This window comes from Phycodurus eques, chromosome 4, assembly GCF_024500275.1.
Source record: "Phycodurus eques isolate BA_2022a chromosome 4, UOR_Pequ_1.1, whole genome shotgun sequence".
Classification (NCBI taxonomy): Eukaryota; Metazoa; Chordata; class Actinopteri; order Syngnathiformes; family Syngnathidae; genus Phycodurus; species Phycodurus eques.
In genome coordinates, this window is record NC_084528.1 from 25,875,765 (window position 1) to 25,893,087 (window position 17,323).

The 17,323-nt window shown below is 38.9% G+C and overlaps 1 protein-coding gene and 1 non-coding gene across 4 annotated transcripts in view; one reads left to right on the forward strand and one right to left on the reverse strand.

The window, feature by feature from the left end:
- Positions 1-17,323, forward strand: part of gabbr1a (gamma-aminobutyric acid (GABA) B receptor, 1a) — a 74,677-nt gene that overhangs the window by 50,313 nt on the left and 7,041 nt on the right. For 2 of the 3 annotated variants that reach the window (XM_061674827.1, XM_061674829.1), the window contains exons 15-20: positions 2,112-2,189; positions 8,228-8,378; positions 10,294-10,426; positions 11,489-11,605; positions 13,772-13,882; positions 14,673-14,766. In XM_061674827.1, coding sequence (XP_061530811.1) covers positions 2,112-2,189; positions 8,228-8,378; positions 10,294-10,426; positions 11,489-11,605; positions 13,772-13,882; positions 14,673-14,766 — 684 coding nt within the window. The remainder of the gene's footprint in view (positions 1-2,111; positions 2,190-8,227; positions 8,379-10,293; positions 10,427-11,488; positions 11,606-13,771; positions 13,883-14,672; positions 14,767-17,323) is intronic. The other variant, XM_061674830.1, reaches the window with a different exon arrangement.
- Positions 16,314-16,385, reverse strand: trnaq-uug (transfer RNA glutamine (anticodon UUG)). Its single transcript has one exon. It is a non-coding gene; the product is annotated as a tRNA-Gln (tRNA).

Genomic DNA, 17,323 nt, shown 5'->3' on the forward strand with positions numbered 1-17,323 from the left:
TAGTGCAGCGTGGCGAGACTACTACAGTGAGTGCACGAGTAATATATAATAGGCCCCACAGAAATGTGACAACAAACTCAAGTCAAAAAAATTCAAAAAATTGCCAGCATGTTGAAATGGAATTGTAGGTTAGGGGCTTAAGAAGTTGATTGCAAGAGGGAAGAAGCTGTTGGAATGTCATGCTAGTAATTTTAAAGTGGCAGTGGTTTAAATCAGTCAAGAAATGTAAAAGGAGGCGGTATAGTAAATATATAAAATATTTCTTCATTTGGGAATTTTATGGTGAAAATTTGTGAATCTGGGAAATGTGGAAATTTTAGGAATATGAAAAACAATTTCCAAGATGTCTTTAATGAATGGAACAGTTTGAAGTTGAAATTTGAAAGATGCAGAACATTTTTTGTGCAATGTCTCATTCATTTGAATGTTTTTGGGAAAAGTCGCAAACATACTCTGCTGCCCTGTGTATCTTCTATAATTGCACCGAGCAAAAAACTGTGCTTGATGCAGTTTGATGCGGGATTAGCTTGACCGGCCACCAGGCTCCAGTTTGTCACTTAGTGAATTTTAGGGATGATTATTATTCCCTCTCTCCTGTGCTACCTTAAAAGATGAGCCTCCTTCACACTCCAGCCTCACGTCGGCTGTGCAGAGGTGTCAGAGGTAATATGGCCCTCACAATAAAATGACCTGACTTGAATCAGCGGGGAAAAAAAACCTTCATTGCGAGGGAGCTCATCAGTATTCTCGGTCAAGGCCGCTCCATAAGCTCCTTTTTTTCCCTTCTCCCCTCCTTTGTGTTTGTCCTACTCCCCTTCTGCTTTCCTTATCCCTCCTTTCTTCTTGCCCATTTTCATTCTTAACATCAAAACTGCTGGAGTAAAGAGAATCACAGAAGTGCACTTCATTGGGTACAACTACTACACAAGCCAATCAAGTATAAAAGAGAGAATGTGTTTTAATGACGACTAAGTATTTTACTGAGCAGGCCTGGACAGAGTGAACCCCTGTTTATCATAGGGATAGATGACTGACCTAGCCACGAGAGGTGAAAATTGTAAGATTTAGAGAGCCCATATAAAAAAAACCTTTAAAAAATAGTTTAACCATTCCCACACGCTTCAAACACATTTAAACGTATTAAAAGACAATTTATAAAGTATTCTATAACACCTGTTGTCACACTCTTGCCGTCAAGAAATGGGGGACAATCGTATAATATCACTTTGAGGAAACTCCCTTGCACAGTTCTCCTAATATGAGACAAAAAGTGTGCTTGCTACAAGCTTTTTATTTGTCACTCTCAGTTGAAGTTTACTGAAAAACTAACTCATAAAACAAAAGAGAATTCAACATTGTATATTTAAACACCAAAATGTTTGACCAAACCATATATATCATTTCATTGAATGAAAGTGTGTTAGCTTGATGCTAACATATAGTACAAAAAGCCCATAGACAGACAAACGGAAATTAGCAGAGATGTTACAGTAAATATAAACCTTCAAACTGCTACTTGAACAAAAAGTAGTCAAATCAAAGAAAATAAATAAATAAATAAATAAGTTTTTAAATAAATAAAAATGCCATTTAATCAGTAAACAAGCCATTAAATGATTAAAACTGACTGAAATAAATACATGCAATTAAATAAGACAAAGTAAGTAAAATTGCCATAAAACAAATGATTATGCTATTAAGTAAGGCATTAAATAATTACAAATGCCAAAAAAGTCAGTTCAATAAATAAATAACTAAGGCATAAAAAAACAACAGAATATGTCAAACTGAATAATACATATATAAAAATAAATAAATAAAAGTGTTATTAAATATTTAAATAAATGACATTCAAATAGATACAAATTGCTTTAAATAAATACACAGGTAAGCTGTTACATATTTACAAGTACCATAAAAAATAAAAATTACATTAAATTAATAAAAATGTATCCAAATAAATATAATGGCCATGAAATAAACTCAATTTTCGAGGTTCTGTTCGTGAGGATAAGCGGTACAGAAAATGGATGGATGCTGTATTCGTAAAAAAACGAATAAACTTTTTTTTTTTTTTTTTCATGCTGTGAAAAATGATCTCCCTCCACCAGGGGGAAGCTACAAGAAGATCGGCTACTACGACAGCTCCCAGAAGAACCTGTCGTGGTTCGGCAACGACATTTGGATCGGTGAGTAGTGAACGAGCTGGATTTATCTAATAAAATGGCATTAATACATAAATAAATAAAGGTCTCAATCCTCGGCCCCGCCTGTGTGGAGTTTGCATGTTCTCCCCGTGCGTGCGTGGTTTCTCCGGGCACTCCGGTTTCCTCCCACATCCCCAAAACATGCATGGTAGGTTAATTGACAACTCTAAATTGCCCGTAGGTGTGAATGTGAGTGTGAATGGTTGTTTGTTTGTATGTGCCCTGCGATTGGCTGGCAACCAGTTCAGAGTGTACCCCGCCTCTTGCCTGATGATAGCTGGGATAGGCTCCAGCACGCCCGCGACCCTAGTGAGGATAAGCGGCTCAGAAAATGGATGGATGGATGGATGTACGGAGGTCTTATTATTCAATGTATGAAAGTGCGCAGATCGTTGCAGACGTGTTTGCTTTGATGCAAACTAATTTTCTTCGCTTGTGTCCCAATACCTTTGTCCCTTCAATGTAGTTTACTGTCGTGTTGTTTTTGGGGTCATCCAGGCCAATTTGGGGGGTGTTCCTGGTGCGCTGACACATTTGGATTGAGCCTGCCACTGATCAATGCAGCTCACCTCCGTGGAGAGCTGATCTTATTTTAATTTTTTTAAAAGAGACCTTTGAAGGAACTGATATGTGTCTGTTGAAGGCAGACAAGTGCAAGTTTATTCACTCTAACACATTTCCTTAACTACCTCCCTTACTTGTTTCTTTCCTCCCTCCTGGCTTCCTGTCTCCTAATTACATTTTTGCATCATTCCCTTCATTACTACCTCCTTCAGTCCTGACGTTTTTTCCCCTAACAATCCCTGATCTCTACCTCCATTCCTCCCTCTATCACTCCCTTCCTCCTTCTCTCCCTCTCTCTCTCTCTCTCTCTCTCTCCATAGTCGCCCTAACAACCACTTCAGCTCGCCTCTCTCTTCTAATCGCTGTGGCAACTGTTACTGAGCTGCGTCTCCATGGCAACACTCTGTTCTCGTTTTTTTTCTCTCTCTTTTCTCTCCACCTTTTTATATTTTATCATGGACACTGGGTGTTTAACACACACACATGCATTGTATATCCAGTTATTTCCTTGTGTGTATAAAACAGCACCTCACCATTAAGAATGCTGCTTAAGTGTTTTTTTGTATTGTGTATCGTTGTGCTGCAAATCAGTGTAGGCCAACAACCGCGCCGCAAAGAGAGACAAATCAAAACATATTTAATCAATCACCAATCTGGAAGAAGTTTTATTTTGAAAATCCGGTGGTTCCGCCTCTGCCTCTGTCAAAATGCTCATCTTGTTCACGTGGTACGGGAAATACCTAAGCTCACTAACTAGCAAAAATGATTTTCAAAAAAACAAATGTGTTCAGAGAGCTTCTTTGGAAAGGGAAATAGGACAAAAAATTAGACAATATCAGACAGTATCAAACAATTTTCATTAGACAATATCGGCAGTCCTACTTAAGCTACGGGTTTACTGCTCGTTGACTCGTACGCACCAAAACCCCGTTCTGCGTAATATGTGCTGACAGGTTCACAAATGAAACAAGGAAGCCATCCAAATTGCTTTACTGCAATGGAGCTAAAGCACCTGGCATTATAAGAAAAGCCTTTGGAGTGTTTCGAAAAAAAAAAAAAGATTACCTCAATTGGGACCGGCTTGTTCCAGAGATACAAGTGCAGAGGGCGCCCACTAATTACAACAACTACATTCAGCATAGTGGTATTTTATAGTTTTGTACAGTGGAATCTTGGTTTGTGATGAATCCGTTCCAGAAAGTCTCACTAAAACCGTATTGTATGAGAACCAAATCAATATTTCCCATAGGAATGAAAAAAAAATCCAGTTAATTAATTCCAGACACCCCAAAATATTAATTAAAAAAGATTTTTTTCTAAAGAATAACTATAACTTCACGTACAGAAAATAAATTAAAATACAAAATTAAATAAATATAAATGATGTCGATAAATGAACATATAACATCACTTTTACCTTTATTGAAGTTGATGTTGTATACAACTAAGAGGGAACAGAGGGGAGTCATTTTCTGAATGCTTTCTTAAATTCTACTGTTTCTTGCCTTCTTGATCAAATGGCTGGCAATCGGAACTTTCTGTCTTATTGTATAAAAGACTGGTTAGAGCGTCTGCCTCACAGTTCTAAGGACCGGGGTTCAATCCCCGGCCCCGCCTGTGTGGCGTTAGTGACGTCTATGTTAGTTACCGTTAGTCTGTCTATGGCATTTCACATTATATGTTAGCATTAACTTTCTCACTTTCGTCAGACTAAATTATGTAGTTTGGTTGAACATTTTTTTAATATACAATGTTTAATTTGGTGGAACGGTGGACGACTGGTTAGCACATCTGCCTCACAGGTCTGGGAACCGGAGTTAAAATCCCGGCCCCGCCTGTTTGGAGTTTGCATGTTCTCCCTGTGCCTGCGTGGGATTTCTCCAGGCACTCCTGTTTCCTCCCACATCCCAAAAACATGTGTGGTAGGTTGACTGAAGACTCTAAATTGCCCAGTAGGTGTGAATGTGTCCGTGAATGGTTATTTGTTTATATGTGCCCTGCGATTGGCTGGCGACCAGTTGGGGGTGTACCCCGCCTCTCGCCCGAAGATAGCTGGGATAGGCTCCAGCAGTCTCGTGACCCTTGTGAGGATAAGCGGCTCAGAAAATGGTTGGTTGGTTGGTTGTATAAAAAAGGTTCAACAAAGGACAAGGTGTAAACCGTTTTGTGCATGTTTACTGAGTGGGACTACTAAATTCTGTAAACCACCATGTGGCCGAAGAAAGTGTTGTTTTGTACAAAAACAAGCGTTTGTACAATAACTGGGACAAAATTTAGATGAAAAAAATTGTCAAAAAACGAATCATACGAACACTAGGGGATACACCCTGTATAGTGGCTAGGAAGTGATTCCCAACACAGTCTAAGAGAAAGCCCCTTCCAGTAATTCCAGTACTCCCTTCCAGTAAAAAAAAAAAATATACCCACGTACAAGACTTTTTGTCTCACGTCACGTGACAGGCAGGCATCATGTGGGAAGGAGATATTGTCAGTCATCAGGCGGATTGCGCCGCTGACGCATCGGCTGCGTTACTGTGGTGATGAGCCGGGGGGCGGGTGACACTCTGACACTGCCGCTGACATCTGACATCAGCTTCACATGGCGCTCGTCCCCACACACAAACGCACACATGCTGTAGCACCCAATTTCGCTGTCTCTCACATAGACACAAAAATCTATATTCGGCTAATAAGTATCAATACTGTATCATAAGAGAAACGGTATGATACAATATCAATATTGCACACATGTGCACACACATACATGCTGTGTCACACAATTTCTCTCTCTCATTGCTACATAAAATCTATATTAGGCTAATAAGTAGCGATATTGTATCATAACAGAAAACAACCACCATATCAATAGTTTGTCTTTTGTCATTTAATTTACACACACTAACTGCCTTATTCATTTTCTCTCACATACTGTAGACACAAAAATCTGTCTTTGTCTGATTATTAATTACATACATACAAACACTCGCACGTTCACACACACAGACAAACACGCAGGCTTACTTTTCTCACACATCAAAATTAGATGGATGTGTATCAGTAAAGTATCAGCTCTTTCCATCAACATACACGCACACACACACACAAACACACACACACAGTTTTTCTTACTGGCGTTTGCCTGTTTACACATTTGGGCATTGTGAGGTTAGAGAAGTAAGCAAAAAAAGAAGAAGCCAACCAAGCTTTTGTTGGGCCACCGGGCCCTTGTTGAACTTCATAAGTGAGCAATGAAGCTGGTTTCAGGCTGGAGCATGTTGGAATCTTTTGCTGTTAACCCTTCAAGACTCCACGCTACACGCTCTTAATTAGCACACAACATGCCTGTTCACTCACTATATAGGTATTCATATTGTCACTGATGGGAAGAATCCTCACACCTGCAAAATGATTACTTTTCAGGAAATGAAAACCACACCATCTTGCTTGAGTTACCAAACACTGCATCATTCAAGTGGGTAGTACACCTGTTGTTGCACACTAACATCAACACAACATCACCCCAGAATAATGTTACATTAAATAATAATTAACTTTGAGTTTTATGGCTGCAACAGATTCCAAAAAATCTGGGACAGGGTCATGTTTACCACTATGTTACGTCACCTTTTCTTTTAACAACATTCAATAAACGTTTGGGAACTGAGGACACTAATTGTTGAAGCTTTGTAGGTGGAATTATTTCCCATTCTTGCTTGATGTACAGCTTCAGCTGTTCAACAGTCCGGGGTCTCCGTTGTCGTATTTTACGCTTCATAATGGACCACACATTTTCAATGGGAGACAGGTCTGGACTGCAGGCAGGCCAGTCTAGTAACTACGAAGCCACGCTGTTGTAACATGTGCAGAATGTGGTTTGGCATTGTTTTGCTGAAATAAGCAGGGGCGTCCATGAAAAATACGTTGATTGGATGGCAGCATATGTTTCTCCAAAACGTGCATGTACCTTTCAGCATTAATGGTATCTTCACAGATGTGTAAGTTACCCATGCCAATGGCACTAATACAGCCCCATAACAGTCAAGATGGTTCTTTTCCTCTTTGGCCCGGAGGACACGACGTCCACAATTTCCAAAAACAATTTGAAATGTGGACTCGTCGGACCACGGAACACTTTTCCACTTTGCATCAGTCCATCTTAGATGAGCTCGGGCCCAGAGAAGCCGGCGGCTTTTCTGGGTGTTGTTGATAAATGGCTTTTGCTTTGCATCGTAGGGTTTCAAGTTGCACTTATGGATGTAGCTCCGAACTGTATTTATTGACATTGGTTTTCTGAAGTGCTCCTAAGCCCATGCGGTGATATCCTTTACATATTGATCCCGTTTTTTTCATGCAGTGCCGCCTGAGGGTTCGAAGGTCACGGGCATTCAATGTTGGTTTTCGGCCTTGCCGCTTACATGCAGTGATTTCTCCAGATTCTCTGAAACTTTTGATGATATTATGGACCGTAGATGATGAAATCCCTAAATTCCTTCCAATTGTACATTGAGGAACATTGTCCTTAAACTGTTCGAATATTTTCTCATGCACTTGTGAACCCCGCCCCATCTTTGCTTGTGAATGATGAGCAATTCAGGGAAGCTCCTTTTATACCCAATCATGGCACGCACCTGTTCCCAATTTGCCTGTTCACCTGTGGGATGTTCCAAACAGGTGTTTGATGAGCATTCCTCAACTTTCTCAGTCTTTTTTGCCACCTGTCCAAGCTTTTTTGGAATGTGTTGCAGCCATAAAATTCTAAGTTAATGATTATTTGCTAAAAATAATAAGGTTTATCAGTTTGAACATTAAATATTTTGTCTTTGTAGTGTATTCAATTAAATATAGATTGAACATGATTTGCAAATCATTGTATTCTGTTTTTATTTGTTTAACACAACGTCGCAACTTCATTGGAATTGGGGTTGTAAATCCGGGGGTACTGAAACGTGAGTACTGTATGTGGGGGTCCACTGTACTTATTTTAACTTGTAACTATTTACTTGTGTTTTTTTTTTTTTAAGAGTATTAAATAAATAAATCAATAAAAATAATTACTTTAAAATTCAGCATTTTTAATCCAGAGTATTATTGCAATATGCTATTTCTTTACTTTAACTATTCCTTTTTTTAGGAAAAACATCTAATTTAAAATTAGATTAAAAAGTAAAATTATATAGTTTATCAGTCTATCAACCTTTATTGCATTATATTTAAGTATGACATTGGAAATATTTATTTTCCACCCTAGAAAAGGACAGCTCTACAAAACACCACCCTTCATGTATGCGCTTTATTAAACGTAAAATAATAAATTCTCCACCGGCTATACCTTTGGAGCATTTATTCGATATCTTACTAGTATGCTGAATTTTCTTACTAGTGAAAACAAGTACATGGACGTTAAGGATATGAAATCAACACTCAAACTACTGTATGTGCTGAATTTCTCCATTAAGGGGCGGGGCCTCCAGCGGATCGCACGGTGGTGGAGGAAGAGTACCGCTTCCTGTCGCAGAAACTGTTCGCCGCCGTGTCCGTGTTCGCCGGCCTCGGCATCCTGCTGGGCATCGTGTGTCTCACCTTTAACATCTACAACGGGAATGTGCGGTAAGAGGAAACTGAGACAGTATTATCAGCCAGCAGAGCTGTCGGGGTTGTGATTTCATTCTACCAGTGGTGTCAAACTCATCTAGGTCATGGGCCACATTATCGTTATGGTTTCCCGTTATGACTGTCAAAATCATATACATGTATAAGTACTTCAACATATACTACTCCCAGGAAGTTCGTGATATTTGGCATTGGGTTTTCAATCAGATTTCCATCCATCCATCCTTTTTCTGAGCCGCTTCTCCTCACTACGGTTGCGGGCGTGCTGGAGCCTATCCCAGCTATCATCAGGCAGGAGGCGGGGTACACCCTGAACTGGTTGCCAGCCAATCGCAGGGCACAAACAAACAAACAAACAACCATTCGCACTCACAGCCACACCTACGGGCAATTTAGAGTCTCCAATGAATCCATGTTTTTTTTGGGGATGTGGGAGGAAACCGGAGTGCCCAGTGAAAACCCACGCAGGCACGGGGAGAACATGCAAACTCCACACAGGCGGGGCCAGGGATTGAACCCGGGTCCTCAGAACTGTGAGGCTGACGCTCTAACCAGTCGGCCACCAGATTTTTGAAGGTTAATGTTTATGTAGTTTTTTTTAAATTAAAGCTTCAAAAATGACATTTGATTTCACAGTTTTTCATTTATAGTTTTGAAGAGTTAATGAAACTTACATTTAATTAAATTCTACATTTTAATATTAGATTCATTCTCCATGGTTTTAATCATATTTTTAAAGGGTTACTAAAACGTATGTATATGTATTTTTTTTGTTGAAATTTAAAATAAGACATTTAATTTATTTTATTTTTTTTTACAGTTTTGAAGGGTGTATGAAACTTAAATTGAATTAAGTTCTGCATTTTAATCATATTTTTAAAGGGTAAGGAAACAAATTGGACTATTAATGTTTTCGCTTTCTTAATCAAACATCAACTCACCAACTTCCCTATTGGTTAGAGCAACTAGGCAGTTTTCACACTTTGCTTTCATTCCTGAGATGATATTGGTTATCTATGACCATGCATTTCTATAATTCTCTGTGATCAGTGCAGGGATTCTCACCAAAAGTCAACTCGGAACATCCCTATAGTCCATAATTTATCAATTATGTCCTTGACAAGGTATTAGGTCAGTTGACAAGTTTCCGCGTTAGGTTCCGCAGCATGTCAGGTGGGAAATAAGTTGTGTTGAACAGAATTCAGAGCTTCTTTAAAGTCAGTTCTGTACCTCAAGTTCCCAGAATTGGGAGAGCCTCAAGGTGGTCTGCTGTTCAGGAAGCTAGCTTGAGAAATGATCAAACCAAATTCCTTTAAAAATGCCTTTTGATCCAAGATTTCTCTGCAGTCTATCCAACGTGCTAAATTTATGTTTGACCCGGACACGCTGATCTCAAATCCAATATGTCGGTGAGCTCATCAGGACTTTTTAGCGTTTCTTTCCCACCAGGGGGGGGGGGGGGAGGCTTCCAGGGTAGGGAAGTGGGTGGTGGGGGGATCTCCTCCAGCTTTTGATTAGATTTCACACGCAATTTGGCGGAGGGAAGAGTGTCAAATCACATCAAATGTTTTCATTACATCGCTCTCAGTTGAAAGTCTCACACGGACGAGCTACTTCACATCCAATTGGAGCATTTAGGCTTGTCACAAATCATTAATTGGACAAACCGGGGCAAAATGTTTACCCTAGTGATTGCACGCTGTCCAAATACCTGTTTCAAGCCTGGGTTAGGGTTTAAAATGAAGGTTTCAAGACAGGGTTTGGGGTTCAAATTAGGGTTACAAAAAAGGATTTTGGTTTCAATTTAGTCTCTCATTCAAGGTATGTCATCATCACGAAGTCAAAGTAAGAAACCTACCACTACTCCATATTAAATACAAAAAAATTGTGTACTGTATGTGTGCTATTGCAGCTACATCCAAAACTCTCAGCCGTACCTGAACAACATGACTGCGGCGGGCTGCATGATGGCGCTGGCCGCCGTCTTCCCGCTCGGCATCGACGGACATCACGTACACCGATCGCAGTTCCCCGTCGTCTGCCAGGTAAGCAAAGCGCCACCACCAGTATGGCTGCTTCAAACTAAAATGACCCCCTTCCTGTTCAGTTTTAAGCATGGGTTCTTGAGACCTTCTCGTTCATCCTGTTATTTGGGCGGACATTATTACATGTCCGCCCAATTTCACATCAATCGGCGAAACTGGTGTCATGACTTTTTCACCCTAGAATATGGAAAATGACAAAATGGCTCATTCAAAGCAATGGGCTGACTTCCTGTTAAAATTTGATCATGGGTCCTTGTGACTTTTTTGTGCGTCCCGTTATGACAGACATGTCCAACTAATATCATGTTGATCGGTAGAACTGGTGTCACGGGCCATAGAATTAGCCAGAAAAGACTACTTCACACAAAGTGTCTGACTTGCTGTTAGATTTTGGGCATTAGTCCTTGAGACTTTTTTTGTGTCTCTAGTTATGATTGACATATCCGTCTCCAACCAATATAATGCCTATTGGACAAACTGGTGTTGGGGACATATTTGTTATTGTTGTTAAAGTACGAATTCGCCGAAAAAAGGCTGCTTCAAAACAAAATGGCTGACCTCCTGTTCAATTTGGGGCATAGGTCCCTGAGATTTTTATCATGCGTCCTGTTATGATAGCCGCGTCCACCCACTTTCATGACGATCGGTGAAACTGGTGTTGGGGGCTAATGTTTTCTAACTTCCTTGGGGTCATTAATAAGTGAATTAATTTTGCTGCTGAAAAATTCAACTTTTTTAATAGGTTTAATCCAGAGGGATTTGGTCTATGTTGAGAATGTTATTGGACCATTAATTTGCCTCTTCTTGCCCTTTAGAAAACGGACAAATATAATAATAATTTAAAAAAAAGTAGAAATGGCGAAATTGCTTTTCTTCTAAGTGTCTTTGGGATCTGCACAATTTCTGTGCTGGTAATTAATGGTCCACCTTTGGGGTCAATGACAGATGAAGTTTAATATTCCGAAGTATAATATTCACACTCAGGCGGCACCCGATGGACTCCTCTTTGCTCTGAAAAAAAATTAACATATTTTCCTTTTTTTTATGTTTTCCCGTCTGCAGTTTCGGCTGTGGCTGCTGGGTTTGGGCTTCAGTCTGGCGTACGGCAGCATGTTCACCAAGATCTGGTGGGTCCATACCCTCTTCACGAAGAAGGACGATAAGAAGGAGAAGAAGAAGGTACTGCTTTCAAATGAAGGTTTCAAAACAGGGTTACATTGTGAAATTAGGATTTCTTGCTTGTGTTAGGGTTTCAAATTGGGGTTTCAAGACAGTGTTAGTGTTTCAAATCAGTTTTAGGGATTAAAATTACAGTTAGGATTCAAGGTTGCAATTTAAAGTAAGGTTTCAAGACAGGTTTCGAGTTATGGTTTCTTGTCAAGGTTTGGGATTCAAGCCAAAATGTTAGGGCTTCAAATTAGGGTTTTGATACTGAGTTACGGTTTCAAGAAAAGGTTAGGGTTTCAGATTAGGGTTTCAAAACATGATTAGTGTTTAAAATTAGGGTTTCAGGACAGGGTTAGGTCTAAAAGACAGGGTTGTTGTTTCAAATTAGGGATTCCAGTTAGGATTTCAAGCCTGGATTAGGTTTTTTTAGGGCGTCAAATTAGGGTTTTAGGCCTGAGGCATGGTTTCAAGCAAAGGTTAAGGTTTCAAATTAGGGTTTTAGACAAGATACAATTCAAATTCAAATCAGGGTTAGGGCTTCTAGAAAGGGTTAGAGTTTCAAATTAGGGTTTCAAGACAGGTTTCAAGTTTCAACCAAATCTAATCCCAATGGTCAGCCACGTTTCCGGCCAGAGTTGCATGTCTTAATCCCTAAACTGGCGATGTCGTCACTTCCCAGCCATCCTGAACGCCGCACACTTAGGTATATATCGAGCGTTCTATGAGCTGTGGTCGTCCTCAGCTGTCTTTTTTTTTCTCTTTTTTAACTGCGTGTGCGTTTGCATATGTGAAGATAATTCAACATGAAGGCCCCGCAAGATACACTTAACTCTGGTTCTTAATCACAAGATGGAGAGTGCAAGATTTATGAATATTTATAAATGTGGATGAGTATTAACAGTCTGGGAACAAGCTGCTTGTGAAGAAATGCTTTAAGCGCAAGTCAGTGGTGATGCATTCACTGTCATTCAGACAGCTAGAACAGTTATGGCTGCATGGAACTGGTGGGAAATGACCAAGTACAAATACTTTGATACTGTACTTGATTGATTTTCCAGGCAGTTGAACTTTATATACATTTTACTTATTTTGTTTTTTTGCTCTTTAATCCAGCCCACCAATCATTTATTTGCACATTTTCCCCTTAAAATTTGGTTAATTAAAATGCATTGATTTGTTGTATTCATTTTTCATTTATCTCATTAAATTATTTGTTTATTTATTGTAAGTGATGAAAAAATATGATTGAAAGAAACAATACTCCATTTCTTATTTTATTAAATAGTAGGTCAAACAATTATAAATAAATTAATGATAAACAACAAAATGTGAAAATGGGCATCCCGTACTATTTTAGTAGCAAAACAAACAATTTTAAAATAAATACAAGAAGATGAGAAAAATAAACCATTTTACATTTTTACTTTTATCTAAAAATGATAATTAATTAATTAAAATTATTAGATTAAATACAAACAATAAATGCTGTGCGACCCTAGTGAGGAGAAGCGGCTCAGAAAATGGATGGATGGATGGACAAACAAGAAATGATGAATGATACAATTTAGTATAAATTACTTAAATATCAAAATAAACAATTGTGGAATAAAATATAAAAATATTAGAACAATTAATGAGTGTATATTTGTAATTTAATTAATCAACTGGTGAAATGTATATAAATGAACTTATTATAAACAGCGCAATTTCAATAAATCATTAGCATGCATTATTTGTTTATTAAAACAAACAATTTTATATCAAATACAAAAATATTAGAGGAATGACGCAGTTTACATTTTTTATTTGATTAAATTGTTGGTTAATGCATGATTAGATTTAATATAAAAAAATACAATTTGAGATAGAGCATTATTAATTATTATTTCTGTAGTTAAATAAACAATATGTGAAATACAAGAATAAGACATTTTACTTTTTTATTTTATTAAACAATGTTTAATTAATGATAAATAATCTAATTCTAAACAATACAATTGAAAAATTAGCATTTTTCTGGTTAAAATGTCAAAATATTTTATATACACATTTTATCTTTGGTTTTGATTTTCATTTTTGTTTTTACATCTACGAAAGTCCCTGCTATTGGCTAACAAGCGTTCATCTTTGTTTGTGTGTTTGTTGTGTGTTTGTCATGCATTTGTGTCTTTGACTTAGCAACAGCTGGAGCCATGGAAACTGTATGCCACGGTGGGCGTGCTGCTGGCTGTAGACTTCCTGTCGCTGGTCATCTGGCAGATCGTGGACCCATTGCACATCACCGTGGAGGTAAGATTACCACCAGATGCCCGGCCCAATACAATAAAACCCCCACCATAAGTAGAGCAAATATATGCCTGTGAGTATTGTATTCTACTTTGTTTGTAGGTGTTGATGCTCCGTTTGTGTTTGAAGATTTCTAATTACTGTAACAGTGATGCTAATTTCCGTTACTCCGTCTATGGCGTTTCACAAGTTAGCGTTATGCTAGTGGACCATGATTAGATGACATTACAGTGTTGTCTTGTCTGATATAAAAGTGTTCCTTTGGCACCATCTTGTGGCATCTTGGTGTAAGAAACTGTGTTTCATTTAGTCAGGCCATAGCCAAGGGTTAGGGTTAGGGTTCCAACATGTTGACATTTCTCTCCCTCATAATCAAAGTGACAAGATGAAATTCATCACCTCATATTTACAGTATCTTCTCCTCAAAAGCAGTGCTGAACTCAAATCCAAACACCACCATCTATAGGCATCTGTTAGACATTACACTGGTTTATAAACCTGAATTTCACAGACAAGCTGGGCGATACCTTCTTCCACACCAACCCATTGAAAAACACGTAAACGGTTGGATTCCAGTTGCTGTCTATAAACTTCTATGACACTGAATGAGTTCATTTATGTTAGCTCGTCTATGGTGTTCAGCACTATTTGTTAACAATAAGCTATAGTGGACCTTGGTTGGACGCAATTATTTGTTTTTGTGAAATGTTGGTGTAATTTCAAATTCGTAAGTCATCTCTCCATCTTCTCATCTCATCTTCCTCCCATCTCTTCATCATCTCATCTGGAGCAGAAGTTCACCAGAGAGGCCCCCAAAGTAGACTTGGATGTTCTGATCCAGCCTCTGCTGGAGCACTGCAGCTCAGAGAAGATGAACACATGGCTGGGTGAGTTGTCTTGGTCATCTTTTTCTTCGCATGTGTGTCTAATGACAGAACAATGGTGCTCACATTGAACTTTTTTTATGTGGGTCACAAAGTAGGTCAGGGCCTCATAGCGTTTCACAGATGTCGCCATAGCGCGCCAGATGAGACAATGGACAGCGGCAAGACGCCTCCTTATTTTCGTTCTCCCGCTGCTTTTATTCTTTTTTTCTGTCAGTCTGCATGATGCCGGGTGACTTCTTGGACTTTCAACTTCCATAGAAGACAGAGCCAAAAACAGGAATCAAACAAATATATACAGAGAGAGGCAGTTAGTATTTTATGTTCCAAGCATTGGATTATTCATTCATGTTGCTTTTAATCAGTTGAGCAGAAAGCACTGAATGTTCCACTAAGATTTGAACTCAGATCACTGGATTCAAGGTCCAGAATGCTAACCATGACACCATGGAGCATATGTACACATGCACTCGTGGTGTTAAAGGGGCTAGGGCTTTTATTTATTTATTTCTAGATTTGAACTACTCAGTGGATTCTAGATCCAAAATGCTAACCAATACACCATTGGAACCTTTCTGTCTGGAGTTCTACAACACCCTGGACATGATATCCAATCAACCACGAGTAAGACACATACAAGACCCTGTAAATTGAATTCAGAGATTTGTTTCGAAGCACTTTATATATCTTTGAAGATATAATTGGCGAAAATATGTGCAAAGACAGATCTATGTACTGTACTAATTACAGTAATTATGGATAGGTTGTATTGAACTGTTTCTCAACATTTCAGTTTTCCAAATTATTTTTGGGTGTGGTTAAAACGGTTCCATGTGACGCCTGAACGCCGTTGTTTGCATTAGTGGTTATCCGGCCGGCGCTATTGCGACATGCTGTTAAATCACATACAATCTGAAAATGCATCTTCCTTCGGGATAGTCCACTGGCGTGGCCACTTTAGAGCGCCTTGTTGTTGGCCATGAGTGTGCGCATGTCACGCAGAGAGAGGCAAAATACTGAGGAGGGGCCGAATTTTCTTTTTTTTTAAATGCCCAAGTTGACAGCCAGAGTGTGGACCGGGGCTTCCAGCTGTCATGGCCGCTTGAAAGTGCCTCGTTGCTATTTCAATTTGCTTCACTGCAAGTTATCAAAAATGTTGCCTTTACAAATGGAACGTATAATCAGCCAATGTGACTTTATCAACCAAGACTTGATTTCTGATTACCAGATTCAAAATCCAGTTTGCTTACCATTACATTATGGAACCTACATAACTAGAGGTCATTCTAAGCCATGTCAATGAGTTCCAATTCGAAGTGTAAGAATATTTCTGCTATACAAACTGAAAATTTCTTATTAAGTGAGGGTGAGACTGAGACTTGAACTCTGATTGCACCCAAAGTGCTAACCATTATACCATCGAACCTATTTTAGTTCCATGTGATTTTTCACCATTCTAAACCAAATCAATGAGTTCCACTCCGAGCAGGATCAAAAATTGAGCCTCCACAATCATTATGTGCTTAGTCAATTACTTTAATCAACACTTAAGGTTCCACTGAGATTTGAACTCAGATTGCTGGATTCAAAGTCCAGAGTGCTAACCATTACACCATGGAACCAACAGATAGGAGCTCTGCTGGTGTTGAAGAGCTTCCGTTTCTGTTAAATTTGTAGGGCGGAGGTTAATGGTCATTGCACCGGACTTTTGCAATATTAGCCATTCGAACTGCTCTAAGTGCTAGAGGACTCGGCCTCTTTTTGCACAATTGTCCAAAAAAAATAAAAATAAAAATGTACCGCCATTACCAGATAACTAGCAACCCTTTATTGCTCAGTGACTGTTTTTTTTTTTGTCAATGTCTTTATGTCTCAAAAGTGTTCTCTGTCAATTGACAGTCTGTTGTCGTACTGCAGCTGCTCCAATTACCAGAGACAAATTCCTTGTGTGTTTTTTGGACATACTTGGCAAATAAAGATGATTCTGATTCTGATAATTCAATGTAATTTTAAACAATGGAGGTTCCACCATGACTTGAACTCAGATCACTAGATTCAGAGTCCATAGTGCTATCCATAAAACCATATACTGTACATTATTTACAAGTGTGGTTTTTTTTTACCATTCTAAGCCATTTCAGTGAGTTCCAACTTCAGAATTTCTTCATTTGATGTTACTGTAATCTATTGCTTAACTATGATTTGACATCAGATCGCTGGACTCAAAATCCAGAGTTCCAACAATTTCACCATGGATGGAGAAAATTTACCAGAGAAATTTAAATTGTGACTCTCACACGTGATCAAAGGTCATACGATTCACATTTTCCGCAGCTATTGCATTACTTAATGTTGCTTGAATCCCTCAAGCAAAGCACAAAGCTCTCATAGTCCTTAGGACTAACCACTATATTATGGCCCCTACAGTTAGCTTGGGGGGATTTTACACCTCTAGGCCATTTGCTTTAACATCTCGAAGGTTCCACTGAGACTTGAACTCGGATCGCTGGATTCAGAGTCCAGAGTGCTAACCCTTACACCATGGTACCTATGTTTCCTT